At 39.9% G+C, this 25,923-nt stretch overlaps 3 protein-coding genes across 8 annotated transcripts in view; 2 read left to right on the plus strand and 1 right to left on the minus strand.

The window, feature by feature from the left end:
- The first annotated feature begins 335 nt into the window (after window positions 1-335).
- Window positions 336-8,595, plus strand: cryzl1 (crystallin, zeta (quinone reductase)-like 1). 4 transcript variants are annotated; one of them, XM_025002706.2, is made up of 13 exons: window positions 336-527; window positions 839-916; window positions 1,628-1,700; window positions 1,815-1,859; window positions 3,182-3,250; window positions 3,951-4,084; window positions 4,692-4,803; window positions 4,952-4,972; window positions 6,051-6,149; window positions 6,379-6,488; window positions 6,573-6,678; window positions 6,761-6,806; window positions 6,967-8,595. In XM_025002706.2, the coding sequence occupies exons 1-13, from the start codon at window positions 462-464 to the stop codon at window positions 7,109-7,111; spliced, it is 1,104 nt and encodes a 367-aa protein (XP_024858474.1). In that variant the 5' UTR covers window positions 336-461; the 3' UTR covers window positions 7,112-8,595. The 4 variants fall into 4 exon arrangements, with proteins under 4 accessions (XP_024858474.1, XP_017296256.1, XP_024858475.1 ...); XM_017440767.3 differs by having other exon boundaries at window positions 338-527; window positions 8,173-8,595; XM_025002707.2 differs by lacking the exon at window positions 4,952-4,972 and having other exon boundaries at window positions 338-527.
- A 201-nt stretch (window positions 8,596-8,796) lies between these two features.
- Window positions 8,797-16,700, minus strand: setd4 (SET domain containing 4). 3 transcript variants are annotated; one of them, XM_037973460.1, is made up of 14 exons: window positions 16,492-16,554; window positions 16,305-16,370; window positions 15,105-15,195; window positions 14,914-15,009; window positions 14,735-14,772; window positions 14,285-14,373; window positions 13,974-14,210; window positions 13,694-13,753; window positions 13,053-13,182; window positions 12,775-12,949; window positions 12,157-12,235; window positions 11,846-11,926; window positions 11,637-11,760; window positions 8,797-9,720 (listed from the first exon to the last, which is right to left on the minus strand). In XM_037973460.1, exons 3-14 carry the CDS (start codon window positions 15,178-15,180, stop codon window positions 9,586-9,588), a joined length of 1,320 nt encoding a protein of 439 aa, XP_037829388.1. In that variant the 5' UTR covers window positions 15,181-15,195; window positions 16,305-16,370; window positions 16,492-16,554; the 3' UTR covers window positions 8,797-9,585. The 3 variants fall into 3 exon arrangements, with proteins under 3 accessions (XP_037829388.1, XP_037829389.1, XP_037829387.1); XM_037973461.1 differs by lacking the exon at window positions 16,305-16,370 and having other exon boundaries at window positions 16,492-16,700; XM_037973459.1 differs by having other exon boundaries at window positions 16,305-16,700.
- Window positions 16,564-25,923, plus strand: part of LOC108250751 (carbonyl reductase [NADPH] 1) — a 12,142-nt gene continuing 2,782 nt past the window's right edge. The window contains exons 1-4 of the mRNA XM_017440779.3: window positions 16,564-16,693; window positions 19,335-19,449; window positions 22,514-22,683; window positions 25,395-25,502. Of these exons, the coding sequence (XP_017296268.1) occupies window positions 19,337-19,449; window positions 22,514-22,683; window positions 25,395-25,502 (391 nt within the window). The 5' untranslated portion in view covers window positions 16,564-16,693; window positions 19,335-19,336. The remainder of the gene's footprint in view (window positions 16,694-19,334; window positions 19,450-22,513; window positions 22,684-25,394; window positions 25,503-25,923) is intronic.

The following is a 25,923-nucleotide window of genomic DNA, read 5'->3' on the forward strand; positions in this document are numbered from 1 at the left end:
TTAAAATGTCTTATAATAATTTATAAAAGGTTTATTTTTATTTATTTTAGGATCTGGTAACAACTAGAGGATTTTATTATGAGGTACTGTCATGTAAACATTTAGAAGTTAAGAGAATAAAATATTTTTATACCACAACTTTGATTGATAATTAAATAAATGTAACCTATGAGAGATAGTGACGGGGATAACTCCTGGAAAAACTGAACTGCTGTAAAAGTTTTCATATAAAACTGTTGATAGTTATTGTTACGATGGAGCCGAGGAGCCAGTAGAGGGCGCTGCTGAGTTAAGCTGATTTCACTGGCGGAGAAACCACAACGAAGAAGAAGAAAGCGTAGAAGAAGAAGTCAGCTGATTCCAACTGAAACTAAGCAGTAGCTGTCCCAGGCTCTTCTCCTGGGGACAATCAGAGAAGCTTGCAGATTATTTGGGTGCCCGGGAGGTGAAAGCGCAGCAGCATGAAGGGTTTGTTCTGCCGAGCGGCTGCGAGCGATGCTGAGCTCACATTCCTCATGGAGGAAATGGTGAGTTTGAATCTTTTTGTCTTTCTTTTCCTTGGATTTCAGCTCATCACAACCGACCCCACTTCTGCATCCAGATATTAGTAGCGAGAATAGCATACATGCATTTTGTCTGATTTCTTTTGAGTTTTAACGAGAACACGATCAGACTTCTGTGTTTAACACCATTAATAATATTTCTTTGCACAATAAAGTGTGTAGGAAAATGTTTACATCTATTCATAAATGCTTTTCTGTTTATAACTGTGAATCTCTGCCTGAGCAGACTGACTATCCTTTAAAACAATTGTTTATATTTGTTTGTTTGTTTACAGAGTCCCCCAGATGTGTTATGCAGCCACCAGGTCCGAGTTCGTGTGAAGGCATGTGGACTCAGCCCACTGGACCTTAAGGTTCTTTGTTTTTTTTTCAAGTTCAGTTAACTAATAAAAGTTTGAGATTAAAGAAGACTTAAGTAAAATACATGAAGAGTAGTTTGTCTCCAGACTTTTTACAAAAAACAACTTTAAGTACTTATTGGCCAACACAAACATGAAAGAAGTGGACAGTACTGTTTCTGTGTGTGCACGTGTTCTTATGTCAAACATCTCATGAACCACTCAGTGGATTTTAACAAAACTTTCAGAAAGTAACCATTGCAAAAGGTTAGCAAAATATATCATTAACCAGTGCACTAACGTCAATGAAACTCTATAAAAACAAACACAAACAGTCAACCTCAGCCTACACAAAAATGTCTCTAATTCAGTCAGTTTTATGGATACTGATGTTTAAATTGGATGTGGTAGTAGCTGAGAGTCATTCACAACACAGACTCAAAGTGCTAACAGATGTAGTAAAATATTGCAATATCACATGAGATAATGCATGATGTTATTTTTGAGGTTTGACCAAAACGGCTATAACTCATTTCTTAACATAAGAAGGTGAAGTTCATTTCTTTAAGGAGGGTTATTTGACACTGGTTGTCAAATAATATCTTTTAAGACCTTTTTCATTCATTTTCTTTTACATTGAACCTTTTTATTTACATTTTAGCTAACTTTTTCTGTTTTCTATGTGGACTGTGTTTTGTTTGGTGATGTCTGGTCTTTCTTTTGCAGCTGCTCAGGGATGTGGGGGTGCACAGAGAGTTAGTTCCTGTCGGCAGAGAGGTGGCTGGTGTCGTCCTTCAAGGTGGAACACTCAAACACTATTAGAACCGTGTGCTGAATGAATATGGGTGAATGAGATCCTTCATGCAGCATTGTGAGCACTTGTTTGCCCGGTGAATTTGTGTTTTTCCCACAGTTGGCCCCAAGGTGAGCTCCTTCCAGCCTGAGGATGAGGTTGTAGGTGAGAAATGGATTAAATTAATTTTAAAGACTCGATGCTGGATAAGAAAAAAGAGTTTCAAAGAAAAAAAAAACTGTTAACTTAGAAGTTTTTAGTTCATATTCAGAACTCATCCATATTGGTTGAATAAATTCTAATACTGCACGTTTATCACCCACTGCCATGACCAAATCATGGCAGAGAGTTAAAGAACCCTGTTTTGACCATATCTTGTCCCAGCGTTTATGTTAATGGAATATTTGTCTTTTAATGTTAAACTCTTTAAAATCTAGTTTTTGTTACTGTGGACAGTTTCACTGGAAAATTAGCATTTTCTGCAAAAATGTGTGAATGCTGTGCTGGAGAATGATTTATAATTGAAGTGTTAGTTAAGACAAGCAGAACAAAAGCTGAAATCACAAAACTGTAGCCAACAACTGAAACTAGCTGCAGTGTAGTCAATATATTGTGCAAATTTTCCGACCCCTCTAGTGATTATTTTTCAAAAAGGCAACAATTTCTGGTGTTCTTGGAGACTTTTGAAGACTGACGTTGGTTCTTTCCAACCAGTGGACCCTCCTCCGTCCCACAGTCCTCCCACACTCAAATAACTCTTGAGTTTCACTTTTGCTGATCCCGAGCCCAGATAAAAGATGAAAGTTAGAACTGTGTTATTCAAAAGAAAAACAGGAGAGTGTCCAATGTGCTACATTAGTGGAATCATAATTATTATATTCAACACTTTACCTTTTTGTAAATGACAACAGTAATGTTTCTATAATATTTAAGACCTGGTTTGATCATTTTAGCAGCATAATTTCTGTTGACAAACGCCACAACAAATGTTTATGAATATTTTTGTTTGATTTAGTTAATTCAATATTAAACATATTGTGTGTACTTTGACTAAGGACATGTACACAGTATACTCCTTGTTTCTGATATGCTGAAAAAAAGACTAAAATGTCTGTGTGTGTGGCGGGGGGGTAATGTGATTAAGTGTAAAAAAAAAACAATTAGTCAAAAAAATTTACACATAATGAAAGTCAGCAGACTTCTTAATTGAGCTGAACACTTGATATAAAATAGATTTTAAAAAAAGTACAAAGTATGCATAAATACTTGAGTTGTAAAAAACCTAGAAAAATAAATCAGGAAAACGATGGTGTGAGTGCTGCATCAGTGTTTACACAAATACTTCAAATGTCAAACTGGATGTCATCAGGGCTTCTGGTGCTCTAACAATTAAAATTTACTCAAATCTTTCACGCTCTGAGATTAATATAATTTTTTAAAATCAGATTTTTCCCAGATGTTTTTAACGTGACCCCTCCCTCCTTCAGGTATCCTTCCTTTGGACTCCTCCTACTCTGGTCTCTGTGAAGTCATTGCTGTAGATGAATACTATTTAGGTAAAATCCACACACTGTTTACAACCATCTGTTTTTCTCTGCAGCTGAACATCTACCAAAAAATGTTTAGGTGACTTTACATCTCAACATTTACCACTAAAAACTGAAACTTTTTTGTTGTTGTTCAGTTCAGACTGAAAGGTCTCTCTGACCTAAATTGTTGACTTGTTCTGCACTTAAAAGCCATCAGAACGGTGGGTTTTATGTCACCCGTCATTCAAACTTCAAATTCTTTATTGTGTAAGGAGCTGCTGGCAGTTTGACAGAAATGTCAGACACTTTCAGTCTGACTTCAGTTTGACTAAATTAAAGGAACTGTGCACTTCTTTAGATAGAAATCATTAAAATATGTGAAGAAAAAGGAAAAAAAGAAGGAAATTGTTATTGCTTGCCACCAAAGACAATAATGTGTTTGTTGTTCTGTCTGTTAGCATAATATCTTATGAACCACTGGAGGGGTTTAAACAAACTTCAAGAAATCAGTTGGTGTATTATACATCTGCAATCCATTTATTTTTGAAGTCATTCTTATTCAAAATGGCTGCCAAACCTAACTAACCTAAGCCAACACAACAGTGGCAAACTGTTGCAGACATCCTCAGATGATGAAAGGTGGTGGGCAGATGTTGTACAGGAGCCTCTCTCTTCATCATAAATCCCTGGAAGAGAACACTTTCTAGAAACTTTTGTTTGTTCTCAGTTCAGAAGCCAGAGAAGCTCACCTCGGTGTGTGTGGCGGGAGCACTGCGTGATGGCCTCTGTGCTTACACTGCTCTGCACACACACGCTCGCATGGCAGCTGGACACACACTCCTGGTCATGGATGGAGCCAGCGTATGTAAAAACAATATTTATTTTTTGTTGTAAAATTAGGTGGCATGAGATGGTCTGTAAATTCATGTGCAGATTAAACTCATGCCCTCCCACCGGAGAGTCATTCAGGTCTGTTTGGTTACATGCAGGAAGGTGTGAAGTGGAAGGGAAGGGACTGGGTTTCAGGCTGAATGCTCACATATAGAGGTCTACAACCAAACGGTCTCTCCACAGATGCTGGGCAACACAGGAGGGACAGCTTCAGGACAAGACTCAGCTGTCCACCTACACCTCAAGAATAAGGGACCAAAGTGTTCATAATTTGGACAGAGAAGACAGATGATTTGAAAAGGGGATGAAGGAAGCCATCTATGTCAAACAAGAAAGTTCAATGTTAAATAGAGAAGGTTTCAAATTTCAGCTTTTTTAAAACTTAAAATGGAGCATTAAACTTGACACCCAGTCATTTTTTTCACACCTTCATGTATGTGAACAAAGCATCTCTCTGTGAACCAGGCAAACAATGACCCTAATGACTCTCCAGTGGGAGGGGAGGGAGATTAACCTGCATGTGAAACAGGAATGTATATATGAACTGATTCTAATCTCATTTCCTCTTGTTACCAAGCCTTTTGGCCTCATGTGCATCCAGCTAGCTTGCTATCACGGGCTGAAGGTTCTGACCATGTCCCAATCTGCACAACAGCACACGTTCCTGGAGCAGCTCCGGCCCAGCGTAGGTCTGTACTTCACATTGACATCTGCATGTTCACATCCTCCCCAAAATCCTTTTTCTTCTTGTAAAGAATAACTGTAGTTTTTCCTGCTCCACTTTCAACTTCCTGTTTGCTTCCTGTACTTCTCTTCTCACCTTCTTGTTTCGCTCAGGTGTTCAGGATCCTTTAGTAGGTGAGATGTTCCGTTCCTGTCATTTCCTGATGATTTATGTGCATGTTTCATCAACATTCTAAACTCATTGTGCTTTCTCTTTTGCGTAACCATCACCTTTCTGATGCCTCATATTCATTTTAAATACACATTTATAATTATTGCAACCCAAAGATTAGACCTTTACAACTGAAAGAGCTATTTTTACCATCAGGGCTGGACTGAAGGACAGACAGAGGAACTAATCATGGCAGCACAGGAGCAATGGAGGTCAGGGTCTATCATACCAGGCAGGATTCAAGGTTCAGGCTGTCCAAAGATGTCCCTGAGACAGTCCAGCACATAACAGTGGGATGTAAGATGCAGGCAGGCAAAGAATACATGGAACACCATAACCAAGCAGCTGGAATAGTTTACAGGAACATCTGTACCGAGTATGGACTGGAAGTCCCACAGTCAAAGAGGGAGATTCCACCTAAGGTGGAGGAGAATGGCAGGGCTGAGATACTGTGGGACTTCCAGATCCAGACTGACAAACAACAACTTTCAACAAAGCAGGGAGCAAACTAATGAACTATTAGCTTCAGAGTAAAACTAATCAAGGTCTGTTGACCACATTTCAGTGAAAATCCAGTCCATTGAGCTGTTTCTGGTACAGATAGGATCTGAAGCACTATAATTTAGATGTTTACTAATTTCTGGTAAAATGAGTTCCCACAAACAGCCCAACATGCTTGTATTTAGTGTCATTCTGCTGCAGAAATTCCACGCACATGTTGTAAAACTGAGCAGCTAAACTGCTCCAGCTTCCTGTCAACAGTATAATCTAAACCTGATTTAGGTTCAAAGTTACAAGGAGCCGTTTCAGAGGCTCTGGAGCAGCAGCTTGCAGCCCTGGATCAAACTGGACCTTTAATGATCAAGGCTGCTGTTATTCACAGACCTGCTGCCACCATGTGGACAATATTCTGTACTGCATGTATATCTGTGCTACAAGTCAAAGACATATTTCTACTAATACTTATTCTAATTTGTAGGTATGAGTATATCTTGAGCCATATTAACTGACTATCATGTGTTTGTGTTTTTGTGCATGAAGTCAGAGTTATTCCAGCACAAGACGAGTCCTCAGACCTGTTGTCAGTCGTTTTGGAGGAGACGGGAGGGCTGGGAGTGGATATTGTTGTTGATTCTGGAGGTAAAAAGTTTAATTTAAAGGCCTGGCATTCCTTTAAAGGTCGCATTTTGCCTGCTGCCTTTCGTGCCATACTTTTAGACTAAGATCATCCAATGATGACAGATAACATGCAGACACGATTGTCTGCTTTCGCCTTTTGTGGCGAGGGATGAGGAAGAACTTGAGTGTATCCATATATTGCCTTTTAAGAAACTCAAATTGTGACTTTTGTGTTTCTGTGTGAGGGAAGTTTGTCTTCATGAAGACAAAGAGGAGAAGAAATTACTTCCACACAAGCATGACATCATCAGTGTCCTGGGAGTGGGTGGACACTGGGTCACATCCCACCAGGACCTGCAGGTGCGTGCTCTCAGACATCATACTGTTCCTTTCACCGCCATATAGTTTAGTTAAATCATCAGTTTGTTTTGTTTCTGTCTGCAGCTGGATCCTCCAGATTGCAGATTGCTGCATTTAAAATCAGCCTCCGTGTCTTTCCTCAACCCTGAGGTTTGGACAGCTTCGTCAGCTCAGCAGGGACGATACCTTCGTATCCTGGACTCAAAGTGTGCAATCTGTAACACACACGCTACCCTTTTCAGTTTGTGATACCCTTTAACGGCCATTTTCAGATGTTCTCAAGGATATTGTGGAGAAGATGTCAACTGGAGTGCTCAGGTAACTCAGAAACATCAAATTCAGTCTCAAATGTTTGATTTGTGGAGATTAATTGTCTTAAAACAATTATATTTTTGTCAAAATGGTAATTTTAAAGGGGCCTGTGTATAAGCATTGAAACACCTTGTTAATAGTTTTTGTCCTGTATGTCTTTACTCAGCTTTGAAAGAAAACATATAGACTACAACATGTGGCTCGACCCGGCATTGTGTGCGTTGACTTCTGGTCCTGATATGTCGCACAATGCAGACAAAATGTGCAGGAAAAAAAGGGTTTCCTCCCCCATTTCAACTAAATCCCATTGACCTCCCTGCTAATACGGTCTGCTGTACAACTCGGACCTTCTTCCCAGTAGAAGCAACATTCAGAGTTTTAACAGGTCACAGAAATGTTTGAACTGTCATTGTGGGTTCTTACACAGTCACAGTTTAGGTTGTATGTTTTTACAGCTTTATCACAGAATGTTAAACTGACAAGTTTTTATTTGTCTAAAATTTTAAAATCTTTTCACACAAACGCTTCTTACTCCCACAACAAATTTTACTTTAAAATGAAGGCATTGTCTTTTTCCTAGTTCATCTGTCACTGCTGTAGGACTTTACTCTCAAATTCACACAGACCTGCCACAGGTTTATATTTTACCTTCAAATATTCTCTTCAAACCTGAAAGTGAAGTCTTGTTTTCTTTATCACATCTGACCATCAGTCTTCTGCTGAATTCTTCAAATCTGACTTAGATTTTACTGAGGCTTATACTCAGTCTGAACTTGGCAGTCAGGGAGTGACAGACAGAAGTGTTTGGTTACCATGGTGACCCACTGGCAGCAGCATTAACATCTTAGTTCTCTTCACAGTTCTACAGATAAAAGCTTAAATTATTACTAACTTGAACTGGATATTGTTAAGGTAATTTCTAAATAAATTCTAGGATTCTGATCATTTTAATAAAGAGTGTAATAATTATTCTTGCATGAAAGAACATAATGAATGAAAACCAGTGCAATGATGCTGCTCAGAGGCTTACAAGGTGTCACATCACAGTGGAACTTCAAATCTTTCTCAAAGCAGGTAAATGACTTCATTAGTCGTCCTTTGACATCCTGGCCTAAGAGTCTTCACGCCAGCTGCTTTGAGTTTCTGAATCCAAACAATTGACCCACCTCTTTGTGAGGTCTTCCTTGTCTTCTGGTAGAGAATGAAACCAACCCTTAAAAGGAGTGAAATTAAACATGTTCTGCTGAGTTTCCCCTCTGTTCAGCTTGTTTTAACTTGAACTCGGTTTTATCTTCTTCGTTCAGCGTTATTCCTCCAGTTATCCATGACAGCCACGTTAGCTCTGATATTAAACATGCATCCGTCTCTGCAGACCACAGCCTGAGGAAGCACTTCCTCTCTACGAAGCCACCGTTGCCATGGAGACCGTTCAGCGTCATCAAAAGAAAAAGGTGGTTGTTCAGCTCTGAACTAAATACTTATGTACTGCAGTCTGCAGTTCTACGTGATCAGGTCTTTGTCAAGGACCAGAACTTTAAATGTTACACAAACAGGAAGTAAATGAGAAAACCTGAAGTTTCTCCTCTTCCATTGACCAAAAAGCATCTGACTACATTTACCTCCTGAAAGATACAACAGCTACATTTCCATTTCTTAAATCTGCTTGATATATTCTGCAAGGTTTTATTTGAGTCATTCAGCACAAATTTGATTAAAATAAGAAACAACTGCAGTTCTGCTGAAGATGTTGCATTCAAAGTAAAAATAAATAAAAAATAAACACTTATGCAGCCTTCCTGAATTGGTGTGATGTTGCTGTTAATGTCTTTTTAAACTGTTCAAGTGCTGTTCAATAAAAAAAACACTGAATGGAAATGACTGTTTTCAACTGAGCACAAATATAAAATATTACAGAAAGCTAAAAATGCATCACTTCCAACAATCAGATCTTCCAGTTCCTTCAGTTCTGTCTCACATGAAAGAATGTGTCACTAAGAGAAGGAAAAGGTTTTTAATTCATTTCTGAAGTTTATTTTAAAAAAAGGGCCAGTGTACAATAATAATCAGTCCTCAAAGCAAACATGTAAATGTGCCAGATGTAGCCATACAGGCCGATTCTCATCTGATGTTTCATGTAAGGTAAAGGGTTAAAATACAAACAAATAAATAAAAAAGCACGGCCATTAAAATGAGATGATCTTGGATAAAAAAGGCACAATAATGCATAAGTAAATTAAAACACAGTTAGCATATCGCCCACCACCTTTCATCTTATGTTGAGGTACATTAGTTGTAAAACTGACTGATTTTTGGTGTTTTCTAAAGTGAGTTGGCTGTGGCAGTCATCTCCAGGTTTTGTGAGATGCTGATTATAAATAGTTGATGACAAAATGTTAAAGATCTTGATCAGTTGGCACTCAGACTGTGGGCTGGGGATCACTCTCAGCTACTACCAAACTAAATTTGAGGTCAGTGTCTGTAAAACTGCTTAGAACCATTTTTGTGTGTTTAAAAAAAAAACAAAAAAAAAAACACCATTTTTCTCTGAAAAATGCTCCAGGACTCTGAATTGGTGCAGATTAAGACCGATGATTGATTTTAAATTGAGCCCATTCCTGAGCTCAGAGGTTTAGTTTCAGGACACCTGAGATGAAAAGTCAGCTTCAGAACACCTTAGTGCCTTTTTAGACGCCATGTTGGTCAGCAGACCAGACAGGACGGAGTTCAGTCAACAATCGGACTTATTGCAGCGACTGTCAGAGCAGAAGGCCAATCAGGAGTCAGCTTACAGCTCCAACATCAGGTCTTCCAGTGTTTCAAGACAGCTCTGAAGGATGGAACTCTCCTCCTGCCGCAACAAGCTCGCCACATCCAGCTGCTCTCTGATTGGCTGCTCACACTGCTGGAGGAGGCGTGAGATCTAAGCACAGACAAAAACAGAAGGTACAGGATATTTATGAAATTTTACTGGGATTGGAGTTATTATTGCCAACCACACACACAAAAAATAAAAAAGCAACTGCAAAATGTCTCACAAACTCATGATGGATTTTAATAAAACCGTAATCATTGGATATACATCTGCAACTTTTTATTTTTTACTTAACCTGCATTTATACAGGTTGTCCCATTGAGATCCAAGATCTCATTTACAACAGAGACCTGTTCTGTTAAAACAAAAATGAGTCAGTCCATTCAAGATGGCTGCCACAGCTAAGCTACCTGAGCAAACACAACTAGAAGCACTCAGAGAGCAAACCTCCACTAAGGCCACAGTGTTATTAAAAAAATAACCAAATTTCAACCCCTTGTTTTTGATGACAACCCCAACATTTCCTGCAAGTTCATCAAAATCTGTTCATTAGTTTTTAATTCATCTTGCTAAAGACAGCTAATGGATGGACACTACCAAAAACATCAACTCCTTGGCAGAGACAAAATGGCTGAGTTGTCCTGTCCCAATATTACATGAGACTGCACATCTAACTTCAAGGTTTGACCAAAACATTTTCATCTTTCATCAGAAGATGATTTTGGTCCAAAGCTCTGGCATGAAAGGCAGCAGGCGATATGCTTCCTTCAGGGAATGCTAGCCCTTTAAATTGTTTTTATGATATGGAGCATTGTCTCCTTCAGAGAGCTCCCAGGTGTCATGGTGGCCTCTCTCACTGCTCTCCTTCTGCAGGCTCACTCAGTTTGGGAGGACAGCCTGCTCTTGGTAGATTTATACATGTTCCATATTCCTTCCATGTCTTGATGATGGTTTTAACAGAACTCCTGGGATGTTTAGGATGTTTGGAAATCCTTTTGTATCCATCCCCTGACTTCTACTTTTCAATAATCTCTTCTCTGAGTTGAAATAGGACAGTCTTTTGCAGGGGGTGAATATTTATGCACTTACTTATTTCACAACAAATAGTTTTATTTCATTGGTATTACTCTGTAGAAATTCATTTTCACTTTGACACTGAAGTTTTTTTTAATATGTTCAGTAAAGAGCCAGTTTATAGTGATCCTGACTGATTTATGACAGCAGAAAACATCCACTACTTTTCAAATCCCTGTAGAGACTTTGTCACTAGATTTAGTGAGTTTTCAGGCCCCTTTAGAGACTTTTTTTTCCAAAAAAGCGATTTCTGGTATTTTTGGAGACTTTTGCAGACTGACATGAAAGTAAGTATGGTTCTTTCTAATGAGCAGCCGGTGCTGCAGTGGACCGTCCTTTGTCCCACAGCGTCCCTCAGCAGAGATTCGTCCCTCTGCATCCAGACCCTAACTGAATCGTGCATGAGCGAATACGCCACTCACTTCACAGTGGGGGCTAAATGTAAAAGTAAATTACTTCACTAAAATAACTGAGTCTCTGTTTTTGGTGATCACAAGCCTGGATAAAGGATGAGAGTTGAAATGTGACTCAGGAGAGCATGTGACATGTCTCTGTGACATGCTCCCACATGTCTGAGGTCAGGCAGTCACATCAGCGTCAGTACAGTTATTAAAACTATATTCATGTAAAAGGCAAAAGTAATGTTTGTATAATATTTAACCTTGTTTGATCATATCAATGGCTTATAATTTCTCCTGATAGACACCACAACAAGTGTTTAGTGGAGTTATTAATTGGACATATGACTTATAACTCGACTGCTTCATTGGAGGACACTAAACTGTGTACTTTGACTACACATGTACACACAGTGTACTTTACATGAAAACCTTTGGGAAGTAACCGATACGCAGAAAGAAGGCTCTCAAATGTGTTGCGGGGTGGAGTCATATGATGTTTGCAAAAAACCTTCAGTTATTTTTTAGGTTTATTTTGACCTATGAGTGTACCTTTTGTAAAGCTGTTTGTGTGTCGTGCAGCAGCCGCTGACACACGGTCTTTGCTGTGTGAATGCTCCGCTCCTCGGTGTTTTCACTCACGGCCTGACCGAGCAGAGCCGCCTTCCACAGGTGACTGTGAAGACAGGGAGGAAGCTTCGAACAAGGCAAAGGATGAACGTGAAACAACTGCCCTTTTCTACAGAGGAGTGAATTCTCACAACTGTGTTTGTGGCAAAGACAGGACCCTGAGAGCCGCCATCAGCCTCCAGCTGGGACCTTCCCTGGACACGGTCAGGTTACTGGCAGAGGAGACAAATGGAGCCATCATGTCATCATGTGACCTGCTACAGCGCAAAAAATTACTTAAATCCTCTATGTTCATATAGTATTTAAGTAGATTTGTGAAGTAGCCTTTAGAAATCTAATATAAAATGGGTTTTAGATCAAATTTATACAAAGATTTTAATCTTACAAGGTTCACTCCATAATATAAAATGTGCGTAATACAAAAAAACCCCAATAAACTTACTGAAGAAAGTTATTCTCTTTGAGAAACTTGATCTTCTGATCCAAACTTTTATCACCTCTTAAAACATCATGAAGGAGATCTGAGAAACAGGATGAAAACCTCAGATTTTCAGTAAGTCTTTTTTTTTAAAGATTATTGTTTTGTATTAGATGAGTAGGTTGAAACATTTACCTTTTATGTTTCAGTTTAAAAGAATTTCATGACACATTTAACTGAAACACTGATGTTTCAGATACGCATCTACCTTCCTGTCACCTGCTGCTTCAGGTGAAAGGCATGTGTGTGTCTGACTGTTAGCAAAATGTCTCATAGCCCACGGGACAGATGCTAATGAAACTGTCAGAAAGTAGTCACCGGTTGCACATCTACAACTTGTTAACTTTTGGAGATGTCTGCGACAGCTAAGCAACATTAGCAAATAACAGTCAAATTTACAGATATTGAGATCAAATTTAGTGTAGCAGTAGCTCAAAGTCAGACTGAGCATGAACACATCATGTCATTTACAGGCTTTGACTCCATCTCCGTCCCTCCGCAGCACGAGATGATTGGAGACTAAACTCCGGCATGAAAGGCAGCAGCTGAGAAGCATTTCTTCTTTCTTCTTTTCAACTTTACCTGGTTCCACATAGACAACACTGTGGGGATTGTTGGTGGCGACAAATCCATACTCCAACAGCAGTCGCTGGTTGTCATGGCAACCGTAGTTAATGAACGCCTGCCGATAGCGCCTCGTCCCAGAAACACTTCTTATTTCATAACACCTGGTCTGAGGATTAAAACTTGCTTTTACCTGCAGGGACAGGATCAGGAAACCATCCATCTCTCAAACAATCCAATCAGATTCAAACAAAATTTAGATAAAAAAAACACCCAGGAGGGTGCATAACGTTTACCTGCACATCAGGCTGGTGGTTTAGGAGGTCGAGAAACGGAGCTAAAGCATAATTATCTTGTCCCAACAGGACGTCGTTGGACGGGCGAGACATGAAGACAGAGCGAGTGTTCACACTACACCACGCCCACCTGAAAGAAAGAGTAATGTGTGTGATAATGTGTGTGTGTGTTCATTATAAATATCCGATGAGCCACTGGACAGATTTTAATGAAACTCTCGTAATCACTGGATGCACATCTACAACTGATTTTTGATATAAATCCATTTCAAGATGGCCACCACAGCTGATCAAACTTAGCAAACACAAAGATGGCTGACTCAGTCAGTTTTACAGATTTGGAGCCAACTCTTGGTGTGGTTGTAGCTGAGACATCCAATAAGAGCTGGAGTTATTGCTTGACATTACACATATTTTTAATGTTGACCACAATGGCTATAGCACCATCATTTCTCAGTATAAGATGATTTTAGTTTAAATCTCTAGCATGAAAGGCTGCAGGTGATATGCACTCCTGTAAGGAATGATGGGCCTTTAATTCTTCTTGTTTTCAGTCATTTATTGGTGCTGCTGGGACATAAATTCATGGTATAACTGACTGAAACAGAAGGAATGTTTAACATTTCTACATGTTCATGTACCTCAAGGCCTCATAGGTCAGGACATCCTCGACTGGATGACTCAGAACCAGCTGCAGGGACCTGAACCCAAAGAAAAAAATACTGTTCAAACTTTTTAAAATGCATTTTAAGATTTACTATGTTCCAGTGAACAATAATCCATGTTTCCATGTGTTCACCTGTTCTGGACCAGGTTTTCAGCATCAGTTACCATGGTGATGCACCCCAGTTATAAGTAACCAACCTTCTGGCTCCAGCTTTATAAAACAGGCTGCTGAGCAGTTTTCTTTACTGAACGTACCTGAAAAAGTCCTGATTGGACGAGTGCATGTCACACACTGCCTCCCTCTGTTCCACAGCTCGCCTCCTCACAGCAGCTGGCAGAATATCAACAACCCCGTCTGAGAAATATGCAGGGCAGGTGTACGTGTTGGGCAGCACGCTTATGTAGGGGAACCAATCAGAAGCCTCTCCTCGGTGCCGCTCACACACCAGGAAGACACAGAGCACCAGGAGGGGTGACAGACGACGCTTCCAGCTGCAGAAAAAACAAACAAAAAAAGACATAAGAAATAAAAAAAGATATTTTAAAACTGTGTTTTGCTGATTTACCTCTTGATAAACGGCCCCAGGTAGCTGTTCAGGACGGTTGTTGTTGTGAGAAGACAAGATTCAGGCAGAGAAACGATTATCTCCCCAGGCTGCTGAACAGAAACAGGTCAGAATTAAACACCTAGCATTGCTCGAAGGAATGCATGTCACCTGCTGTCTTTGGGGACAAAGTTTTAGACTAAGATCCTCTTATATTGAGAAATAACAGAGTTGTAGTCATTTTGATGAAACCTTGTGAATAACATCATGCTACGAGCAGCTAAACAAACACGCACGGTCATGGGCCAAAACATTATCGCAGTTTCACCTTTGGCAGCAAGCCACAATTAGCTCTGGACTCGCTCCGCTCTCTTACTGTCACCACAACTACAAAAGGGTCTAAAAACATATTAGTAAATTTATTTTGAAGACAAAGCAAGCATGAAAACTCTTGCAGTTATTAAATATTACCTTAATATTTTGGAGAGTCTGCAGCCCTCGGCCAGTGTCTGAATGAGAACACACACAAGTCTGCATCTTTACCAACACGGTTTCTGATTGAGAGCCTCAAACATCTAACAACAAATACATGTTGAAAAATAAAAAATCTTCTTGAGGACTGAGTGCAGAGCAGAACATCAGAGTGGTACCGGTGAAGAGGGCCGGCTGCAGCAGCGTGGAGGTGAATCCTCGCTGGTGGAGAAACTGCATCAGCCTCACATACTGGGGCTGCTGACCCAGGGAGACTGAGGAGACAGAGGAGGACAGACTGGGAAATGTGTCTGGGATCAGTCTGTGTACAGCAGTGAAACGTTTCTGCAGGTTGGGAACTTCTTTCCACCTGAACCAATGGTGCTTTCACGTTTCCGACGCCTTTGTCGAGCAGCTCGTCCAACTCTGTGGCCGCACCTCCCCATGGCCTCCACAAGGACCTGCAGGGAATAATTTAATATAACCAGGCAAATCCCATTCAGATCACAGATCTCCTTGTTTCCAATGGAGCCCGGGCCTGAAAGCAGCCTAAACAAAAATGTTTTTAGACTGTAGGAGGAAACCGGAGCAGGCAGAGTAAACCCACGCAAACACAAGGAGAACATGCAAACTCAGCACAGAAAGAAGCCAGGACCTTCTTGCTGTGAGGCAACAGTGATAACTACCAAGTCATTTAAAATTTACTATAATTCATCATTATGTAAACTAGAAGAAAATTGGAGTGTAATTTCTAATTGCTGAATAACTTTGCTGAAATCTGTTGAACTGTCAGTATTAACCGAATTATTAAAGAGAACAACAGAAGATAAAACCATGGTAACAGAAGTTAATACTGTAGCTGAAATTAGCCAAACATTAGCTATCTTAAGCAAAACAGACGCAAACATTTTCAAAACTGTACATAAAAGTAGCCAAGCAGATGCTAAAGCTAAAACTAGCAAAACAGTGGCTAACTCTGTCTATCTGTTAGCAAAATATCTGATGACCCAATGTGGGGGACTTCAGTGAAACTTACTGGATGTTCATCTACAACTGATTTACTTTCACAGTCAAACCAATTCCAGGTGGCTACTACAGCTAAATAACCTTTAAAAACACATTCAGTGACTACAAAAGTTCATTTTACACATATTGAGCTAAAATTTGCTGTGGTGGAAGCTGACAGTCATCATTAACACATAATCCTAGCAGATCACACAACACCTTTGTTGAACACTTTGTCATGTAAGGTGGCATGCAAAATCCAGACCTGCAAGAATTTACTTTAGCACAGGAAGTTATTTAGCACAGGAAGTTATGATCTTCCCTATCTGACCCTGCTAAACTATTTTGATGATTGTATCATCATCATCATCATCACTGGCACGATTTTATCAATTTATTTATGCATTTTGAATTTGCTTCAAAATGTGTTTCATGTTATTGTCATATGTGTATACACTGCCTGGGCAGAATAAGTGACATATTTAATTTACTAAATGATTTCTGTTGTTTCAACCCAATCTCAAATATTCCCAGTGAGGTTCAGTTCTGGGATGTAGCAGCTTACCCATCCTTCCTGCTGCTCCGAACCGCTCTTTAAAAGGGTCCCAGCTCTCTCTCCTTAAACTCTGGACTGTTTACACACAGCGTTAACAACAGCGCATAAACCGCATTGGAAAACACAACAAAAACAACCACTTATCCATGAAGTTGAGCTGTGTGCGAGTGCATGCTGTAAAACAAAAACCAACAACCTGCTAGTCAACTCCTCACGTTAAGCTTCCGCTCCATGCGTCGCTCCGCAGCCCACGTGACATTGAACGTGACGGCCTTGTTGTTCCGGACATGCGCAGTGCAGGTTTTAGTTCTCCAGCTCGGGGGCTTTGCACTCTTTTGTCAGTTACGGTTCTTTGAATCACTCCGCAGCATTATTCTGCACTTCAACACCAAACCAAAGTAAGAAGCCTTCATTTAACAGCATCGTTTGTTAATCAGCAGCTTTCATAGTTTTTTATGTTTAGAAGAACGTGCATTTAATCATAATGTAGGTGTTGTGTAACGAAAAATAGTCACGAGCTTTAATGTCTAAACACGACACTGAACTGTCTCGGTTTGTAAATTCATAACGATGTTGCAAAATTTATCCAAAACCAGGAGTTCCCACCCCGCTAAAACAAGCGAAGACGAGATTTAAATGTGATGCTAGTGAGGAACATTTCTCTTGTTTTTATTGTTTGAAAACGTACAAATGCTGAAAGACTTTTTTTTTGAAAAATGAATTATTAACTTAATTACTAAAGCTAAAACAAGCAGAACAGCTGAAAGTTAAAATTAGCAAGACAGCAGCTAAAAGGAGCAAAGGAAGACAAAACTGGAGAAATGCATTTCTATGGAGATTTTTTTTTGTAATTAAAGTTAAATAATTTTAAGTAGTTTAAAAGTTACAAATGCTGAAAGTCATAGAACACCATTTCTGATTTATATAAATGTTTTGACTTACGAAAAGTTAAATTAGCAAAATGTTTGTGGATGGTCCAGAACAAACTAATGTAAATGCTGAAGTAGGTTTGGATATAAACAATGCAGCTTTCCAAGTTTGTTGTTCTTATGCATCATTTTGTGCCAAACCTTTTCAGAGAATTATTGATCAATTAAAATAAAGTTTGCGTGAGTTGAAGCAAGTTTTGTTTTTGCTAAGGTTGATTGTTCGTCTGTTAGATTACATACATATTTTGATTAAATTTTCAGGAAATGTTGGTGTAGTCACAAAAAGTAAGTGATTAAATGCTGGTGGTGGTCCAGATCACAATACGATCCCACAGTTCTTTTAATGATCCTATGGCAGGGGTGTCCAATCCTGGTCCTCAGGGCCTCCATCCTGCATGTTTTCCTTGTTCCTCTGCTCCAACACACCTGATGTGAATCAATGGGTGATTAACAGGCTTCTGCAGAACATGAAGAGGTGATTTAACCTCTGAATCAGGTGTGTTGGAGCAGAGAAACAAGGAAAACATGCAGGATAGTGGCCCTTGAGGACCAGGATTGGACACCCCTGTCCTATGGTCTTGACGGAAGTTTGCGCTTTCTGAGCACTTTAGAAGTAAATGCTGATTAAAGAGGTTGAAACACCATTTTTAACAGTTGTCAATATTTATTTTGACAAATTCCAGTCTCGCTTTTTAATGATTTGCTTTTAACAGTGGTGTCCTCTGTTGTCCTCCATTAAGTCCACTTCGGTTCAAACAGGGACTGATGGTGTGATCTGACACTGATGACCTTTGACCTTGGAGTTCCCCTCTAATCTCTTATTATCTGTCCCTTCAATTTGTCATCAGTTGTCCTCTTGTGTCCATGTCCAGAGAGGTTGGACCTTAACCTTCTGAATAATCTGAGTAGCTGTAGTCACAGGAGCAACACGCTGCTTGGAGATGGTCTTATGCTGCATTCCATTTACGTGGTAAACCCGTAACTAGGAAGTAGTAGTGATGCAATTTCCCAAGCAACCATATGAAACCACATTCCGGTTATCTCACAGGGAAAACAAGATGGCCGCACGGTTTGGTTTTGTTGCGGTTTCTGAAACAACGAGTAAAACTGAGCTATACACCGAATGCCATGCCACTAAACAGTTTGTTTTTTTGGTTGAGCATGCACGATTCGACGCCCAAGTTGTGCATGTGGTTAAATATTCGTAACAACATTAAGAACTTTTATAAATAGTAAAAAGTTAGGGACTGTACTTGCTAAAGTTGCGTGCAGCCGCCATCTTGAATTCAATACTGGGGGCAGTTTCTTTTTTCCCACTTTACGACTGTAATATTACCACTGGAGGGGGCGTTCCAGTTCAAAGCGACCAATGGGAAGAGGGAAATTACCACTTCCCAGGACTACTGGAACACACCATTATAGTCTTTACCTTTAACATGCTGCTCAATCAGTTTCTTTCTAAGCTCCTGAGACAACTCTGTCCTCAGCTTTCTGTGCTCCATGGTCAGTGTTACACACCATGATACCAAACAGCCCTGTGACTACCTGTCACCCTTTAAACAGACAGACTGCAGACAGCTATGATGCTGATTACAGTTTAACATGTCCCTGTGGACAAATTAATTTCAGTCTTTTACAACAAGATTATCCATCCAAGGCCTGTTTTATTTTTTAATAATTCTGTTCAACCAAAATTTAAAAGAAATGACTAATTTTTGTTAGTTGATTTTTAGGCAACAGTAATGTTTCTGTAATATTTAAGACCTTGTTTGATCATTTCAACAGCATAATTTCTGTTGACAAACACCACAACAAATGTTTGTGAATATTTTTGTTTGATTTAGTGGAGATAATTATTGGACATATTGTGTGTACTTTGACTAAGGGCATGTACACAGTATACTCCTCTTTACATGAAAACCGAGAGAGAGAGAGAGATTATTTGTCATCATGACTCAGCAGATTTGTCTCTTTCATTAACTTTCCTTCAGTGCTGACTCAGCTCAGTTGGTTGGAACAAAATAACACTTTAATAGCAGAAATATATGGCTTGTTCTGTTTACAAGTATTTCTTTTTTGGCTTCATCTTCTGATCTCTGTCTTCTTGCAGACATGTCAGCCAGGGTTGTTGTGGTAACCGGAGGTAACAAAGGCATTGGGCTTGCCATTGTCCGAGCGCTCTGCAAGCAGTTCCAAGGAGACGTTTACCTCATGGCCAGAGATTCGTAGGTATCTTACTTGGTAACATCTGAACCAAGATCAGTTTTCTGCCCTAAACTTGCCACCATATGCAGAAATTAAATAGAATTTGTATTTTGTCTCTGTGTATTATCCGTTTTCAATATAATGACAATTTTTAAACTTTTCGTTGATGGACCACCCTCTGCTCACTTCTGGTCCTTTTACCCCAGTAAAGGGAGAACTCACAAAATTTACCTTTTAAGGATGATTTAAACTTTTCTGTAATAAGGCAGAGAATCAGTACAAGACCAGCGCTGGGACTTCTGTCTACAACATCTTATGGATGCAGCAGAGAGAAGTCTCAAACAAAGGAATCATCGACTCTTATAGATCCTAGGCTCCTCCCGACACAGAGGGTCAGAGCGCCACCTAATCATGATATCAGTAATCGTACTATGTGTAGCCAAAAACTGGCTTTAACTGGTTCAAGCAAGTGATTCTGTGGGTGTAATGCAACCTTGACATGTCAGCATGTGGCAGCTATCAGTAAACTGCTCACATTATGGCAGGGCTTGAAACGGCCAACAAAGGCAGTTGAGCCACAGGTTTTCCTCTGTTTCTCTTTAGTAGATAAGGTTGTCGTTGCAAGAGCCCTCATTTCTCCACCTGCTTGTGACCCTTCTTATTTGATCCCCTGTACAGCTGTGTTTGATCAATTTGAACCAGTAAATCTGACCTTTTTAAAGGATATAGTTGAACATATTAAACCATCGGGTTCTCCTTGTGATCCTGCTCCCCCCTAGTGCTTTAAGGATGCTTTTAAGTTGCCTTTTATCTCAAAGGTTTTAGAGAAAGTTGTCCTTTCTCAGGTCAAGCCCCTTTTTTGATGATCACAACATTATGGAGGTTTTTCAGTCAGGTTTTAAAACTCAGCATAGCACAGAGTTTTTAATGACGTATTCAGGGCAAATGATTCTGGTGAATATGTTGTTCTTGTTCTGCTCGACCAAACGGCTGCTTTTGATACATTGGACCACAATATTTTACTATCTCGTTTTACAGACCCAACTTGGTTTTAATGGTACCGTATTGAAATGGTTTAAGTCTTATTTGTCAGACAGAATCATGTCTGATTATCTGATTTTGAATCCTCATCTGCTCCTCTACTTTATGGGGTTCCACAGGGCTCAGTCCTCTGCTTTTTTCTCTGTATTTGCTTCATTTGGGTTCAGTACTCAGAAAACATGGAATCTCCTTTCATTATTATGCTGACGGCAGTCAGATATACATGCCACTAAAAAAGGAGCCTTTTCGATCAAGCCCCTACTTCTGTGTCTTGAAAACATTAAAGCCTGGATGGCTTTAAATTTCCTCAATTTTAACGAGAAGAAAACAGAAGTGATGGTGTTTGGTCCCAGCAGTGCCTGTGAAACACCCCCTATTGATTTGGGCTCCTTGGCGTCTTATTTGAAGCAGACAGTTTCTGATTTGGGTTTTAAAATGGACTGTGATCTTAAATCAGATCGCCAGGTTGGAGCAGTGGTCAAGTCTAGTTTTTATCATCTTAGGCAGCTGGCAAAGATCAAGCCAATTCTTCTAAAACGAGATTTTGAAAAGTAATTCATGCCTTCATTACAACTCGGCTCGGTTATTGTAACGCTCTTTAATTTGGAGTCAGCCAGTCTTCCCTCAGGCGTCTCCAGTTGGTCCAGATTGCTGCTGCTCAGCTCTTAACCGGAGTCAGGAGGAAGGAGCACATCCCCCCTATCCTGGCTTCTCTCCACTGGCTGCCTGTGCATTTTAGTTCATTTTAAGATTCTTTTATTTCTCTTTAAAAGTTTACATGGTCTTGCCCATCTTACCTCTCTGAGCTGCTTCACCCATACTCTCCGGCTCGTTGCCTCAGGTCAGCTGATCAGCTGCTCCTGGAGGTACCGAGGTCCAAACTGAGCTTTTAGTGTTGCTGCTCCCAAATTATGGAACGATTTGCATTTACATGTCAGAAGTTCCCCTTTATTGTCCACTTGTAAAACTCTTCTTAAGACACACTTTTATTCTTTGGCTTTTAACACATTTTGAGACTTCTGCTCTTACTTCTGTTATTGTTTTGTTGTTTTTGTTGTCTTTTCAATAGTTTGAATGTTTATTGATTTTTATCTGTACCAGCACTTTGTCGAAGCTGCTGTTGTTTTAAAGTGCTTTATAAATAAAGTAGTACTAGTAGTACTTACCTTTTACTTAAGGACATATCTAACAAATTGCAGCATGAATAAATTTAATAACTTGGCTTCAAATATTAACTTCACAAGAAACTTCAATATTGATGAATAATTGAAAGACTCATTTGATCGAATGTTTTAACTCAAAAGCTGCGAATTGAGCCGTGTTATCAGATTTCATTACTGCCAACCACACTGTTGGGATGGACACTTAGAAATATGTCTCTTATTTTCACATTTTGCTTCATTTCTTTTAAAACCAGTTGGACAAACACTGAGAAAAAATAAATGTATAAACTGACAAAACTCATGTGTCAGCGAAGTAGAGAATTTATTTATTTATGTTGTGATGAAGAAGCTAATGTTGTTAAAGTTAAAACAAGCCAATAAAATTAGCAAAACAATTGGTAAACTTAACAAAAGAAATGCTAAAGCTAAAATTAACAAAACTAGCTAAAAGTTAAAAGAATCAGCTTGGTAGGTAAAAGTAAAAAAAAAAAAGCTAGGAGCATAAGAAGCAGATCTAAAAATAAAACTTTATTTTTGAAGTAATTGAAGATATATCAGAGGATTTCTTTGGGGAATGTTATTTTTATTAAAGTTAAATATTTTAAACAATATGAAAGTTACAAAAACCAAAACTCAGAGCGCACTGTTCCCAATCCAGCTGAACGTTTTGATATATGAATGGTTCAAACAGCACAAATTATGCAGAAGCAGTTTGATTGGCAAAAATGTACAAAAGAAACAATAAACAGGAAAAGTATAGTGTGAGTCATGACTCAACTCTCACACGATAGGGAAATGTTATAAAGATTCTGTTATTAGTAAGTGAACAAAAGAAGAAGAAAAAGCGTCACTAACTGCGATTAATTGAAATGTTTCCCAGAGGTCGAGGTCAGGCAGCGGTGGAGTCTCTGGCCTCTGAGGGTCTGAAGCCCCTGTTCCACCAGCTGGACATCGATGATGTGAACAGCATCACCACAGCTGCTGCTTTCTTCAAAGACAAGTACGGAGGAGTGGACGTCCTCATCAATAATGCTGGCATTGCTTTCAAAGGTATGGCCCTGAAGCCAAGCACACCTGATCGTGAAGAAATCTGCCAACAGTCTTCCTGTCTTACACCAACTGTTGGTGTCATTGTTCTTATGAGTGCACAGCTATGGACTGAAGGGGAGTCCTGTTTGTTGCTGCAGGTATTAAAATTCTGTTGTTATGACAAATTTCTGTCATTTGGACCCTGGCCAGGACAGATTTCAGTCTTCTGTAAAAATGAGAAGGGATAAAAAGTGTTATTCTTGTCATGGTCCCAGTTTAATTATGATACAGGGATTAAACTGACACTGCTTTCAACAAATAAAGTGAACCAGAGCCAAAGTTTTATCCAGGCAGAGCAGAGCAGGGCGGGTCGTGCTTTCTGATGTGTGGTGCACCTGTGTGCAAGCACTGTTGCCAGCTTAGAGACTATATTTAGCGAGTTTTCAGATCCCTCTAGTGACTTTTTTTCAAAAAGGCAACTATTTCTGGTGTTCTTGGAGACTTTTGAAGACTGACGTGAAACAAGTATGGTTCTTTCCAACCAGCAGCAGGTGCTGCAGTGGACCCTCCTCCGTCCCACAGCACCCACAGGTGCCTAAATCCAGAGCGCGCACACACACACACACACACACACACACAATCCACTCCACAACACACTGCAAACAAGCCACGCATGCACACAGGCGCCTGTGAGCCCACCCTAACTGACAGAACCTGTAGAACCTGAGTGGGGCATTTGGTTTCACAACCAAAAAGCAGGAATATAAAGCACTTTGTGGTAAATTGTTCTTTAAAGTTCGTGCTTATTGTTCAATAAGTAACTTGCACTGAAAAGTTGTGGAGATGGTTGAATGTTTGTACAACTTCTTTATATCTGACTCAAGCCTTAAAAAAGGGTTTAATTAATAAGATTGAAAACACTGAAATGACATAAAAGAAAAGCTGTTCAAAATCACCCTCTTCCATTAAAACACCTTTGGTCTTGAGGATCTTAATGGTGTAGGTTAAAGTGTTTTTGCCACTTGAACACTTCAGTAGAGAACATTATACTGTGTACTTTGACTAAGGGAGTGTACACAGTACATGAAAACCTTTGTGGAGTGACTGATGCACAGGGAAAAAAGCCTCTCAAATGTGTGCTAGGGGTGATACTTGGATAATATCATTAAATGTAGAAAATAAATTTCACTGTTTTTTGCTTTAATTCCTGTACTATTAGTTTATTTATACAGCTAAGAGAAACCATTTAACACGTCTGGTACCTTCTGTTCGCTGCTAGGAAGGAAAGAAGCAGGAAATGATGTTTTTGCCTGTGTGTACTCCAAACAGGAATGGATCGTGGACAGTCTTTCTACATTGAGTGAGATTGCACATAATGTTGTTTGTAGTTTTGACAATGTTAGGCATTATTTTAAACAAAGGCAAACTTAACGTGAGGGATGCCATTTTAGTCAAACCTTGTAAATGAAGGTATTCACTGTCTTATGTGATATTGTGAAATCTCCTGTAATCTGTAGCTCTTGAAGTATGTGTTGGGAATTACTTTCAGCTACTACCACCTCAAATTTAGCTCAATGTCTGTAAAATTGACTAACTTAGAAACAGTTTTGTGTTCGCTTAGCTGTTGCGACCATTTTGAATTACTAAGCTAATACTTTGTCTGTTAGCAAATCAGTAAGAAAGACCCACTGATTGTCACACACCTGAGTGTGCTAAATTTGTTGTCCGCATTTGACCCATCCCCTGAGGGAGTGGTGAGCAGCAGCGGTGCCGCGCTCGGGAATCATTTGGTGATCTAACCCCCCAATTCCAACCCTTAATGCTGAGTGTCAAGCAGGGTGGCAATGGGTCCCATTTTTTCAGTCTTTGGTATGACCCGGCCAGGGGCGGACACTCTACCACTAGGCCACTGAGCTGAGTTGTACCTGAGGTGCACTTTGGTCTTTTCAGGAAACCTGAAAGACCTGCTTTGGTCTCACCGACACCAGTTGGATTGAAGAATGGATTGATTTGTGTTTGTGCACATTGCAAAACAGCTGTGGAGTTAGAACAGAACAAGGTGGGGCAGGTGGTGGATTGACCTTCATTTATTAATAATGTGGTTACAGTTAAAACAAAACAACTAAACAGGCTGGTTCAATGCATGGACACCTCAAAGTAGCTATAATGAACTACAAGACAGAACAAACCTTTATTTATTAAAAATCTAAGACCGTTCTTGTTTCCACCACAGACAGCAGTCTTTGTTTAACACAAACACACGTGTCCCTGCTGGCAGTCAAACATCTAAGGAGACTGGAACCATTCAACTATATCTTATTTCAAACTAAAGTTTGTTTTTACCCTTCTTTTTTTTAAGTTGACGACATTTGGCTTACCCACCGGGCACCTTTTTAATTCAAAAACAGAGAGTGGAACTTCAATCTTTAAAACCGAGACAGTATGTAAGATAGACTCGCATGCAAATTACACTTACTTTCCCCATTCCTTGTTTTGCTAACCATGCTTAGCTGTAGCGGCCATCTTGGATGGGATTGGCTCCAATAACGCTACAGACAAATGAACACACTCTTCTAGTCACAGCCAAAAACATTATCATCTTCAGCAGTAGGCAGTAATTACCTTCTGGCTTGATGGGCTTGGTTGAGTGAAATAATATCATTCCCAACAGTTGGAGCTGCAGCTGTTGATCAGTAGATGACACTGATATCATGTTAACCCACTCTTTTCAGTCGCAGACACCACTCCATTTGCTGTCCAGGCTGAAGTGACCCTCAAGACAAACTTCTTCTCGACCAGAAACATGCTGACTCACTTCCTGCCACTTATCAAAGCTGGAGGTAAGAACCACCGTCCATCCATTTTCTTTTAACCGCTTCTCTTTTCTGGGTCATGGAGAGCTGGTGTCTGTCTCCAGCAGTCACTGTGCGAGAGGCGGGGGACACCCCGGACAGGTTGCAAGTCCATCACAGGGACACAAAGAGACACACTCACTCACACCTAGGGACAATTTAGAGTTGCAAATTAACCTGACACGCATGTTTTTGGTCTGTTGGAGAAAACTGGAGGATCCAGAGCAAATTGAGGATGGTAGTGATCCAGGGATCCAGTGTCCAGCTGATCCAGAACGCTGCTGCTCGTGTTCTCACTAAAACCAGGAAGATAGAGCACATAGCACCAGTTTTAAAGTCCCTACACTGGCTCCCTGTAGCTCAAAGAATAGACTTTAAAATACTGTTGTTAGTTTATAAATCACTGAAC

This window comes from Kryptolebias marmoratus, linkage group LG22 (assembly GCF_001649575.2).
Source record: "Kryptolebias marmoratus isolate JLee-2015 linkage group LG22, ASM164957v2, whole genome shotgun sequence".
NCBI classification, from domain to species: domain Eukaryota; kingdom Metazoa; phylum Chordata; class Actinopteri; order Cyprinodontiformes; family Rivulidae; genus Kryptolebias; species Kryptolebias marmoratus.

What these genes read in the sequence shown, in the direction of transcription:
- cryzl1 (XM_025002706.2), top strand. Translation starts at nt 462, where the DNA reads ATGAAGGGTTTGTTCTGCCGAGCGGCTGCGAGCGATGCTGAGCTCACA. An exon ending in TGGTCATGGATGGAGCCAGC is followed by an intron (nt 4,085 to 4,691) that starts GTATGTAAAAAC and finishes CTTGTTACCAAG; the next exon opens with CCTTTTGGCCTCATGTGCAT. An exon ending in CATCCCACCAGGACCTGCAG is followed by an intron (nt 6,489 to 6,572) that starts GTGCGTGCTCTC and finishes TTCTGTCTGCAG; the next exon opens with CTGGATCCTCCAGATTGCAG.
- setd4 (XM_037973461.1), bottom strand. Translation starts at nt 15,180, where the DNA reads ATGGGGAGGTGCGGCCACAGAGTTGGACGAGCTGCTCGACAAAGGCGT. An exon ending in CTGACCTATGAGGCCTTGAG is followed by an intron (nt 13,183 to 13,693) that starts GTACATGAACAT and finishes TCTTTCTTTCAG; the next exon opens with GTGGGCGTGGTGTAGTGTGA. An exon ending in AAAGAGAATAACTTTCTTCA is followed by an intron (nt 11,927 to 12,156) that starts GTAAGTTTATTG and finishes CTCCTCTGCCAG; the next exon opens with TAACCTGACCGTGTCCAGGG.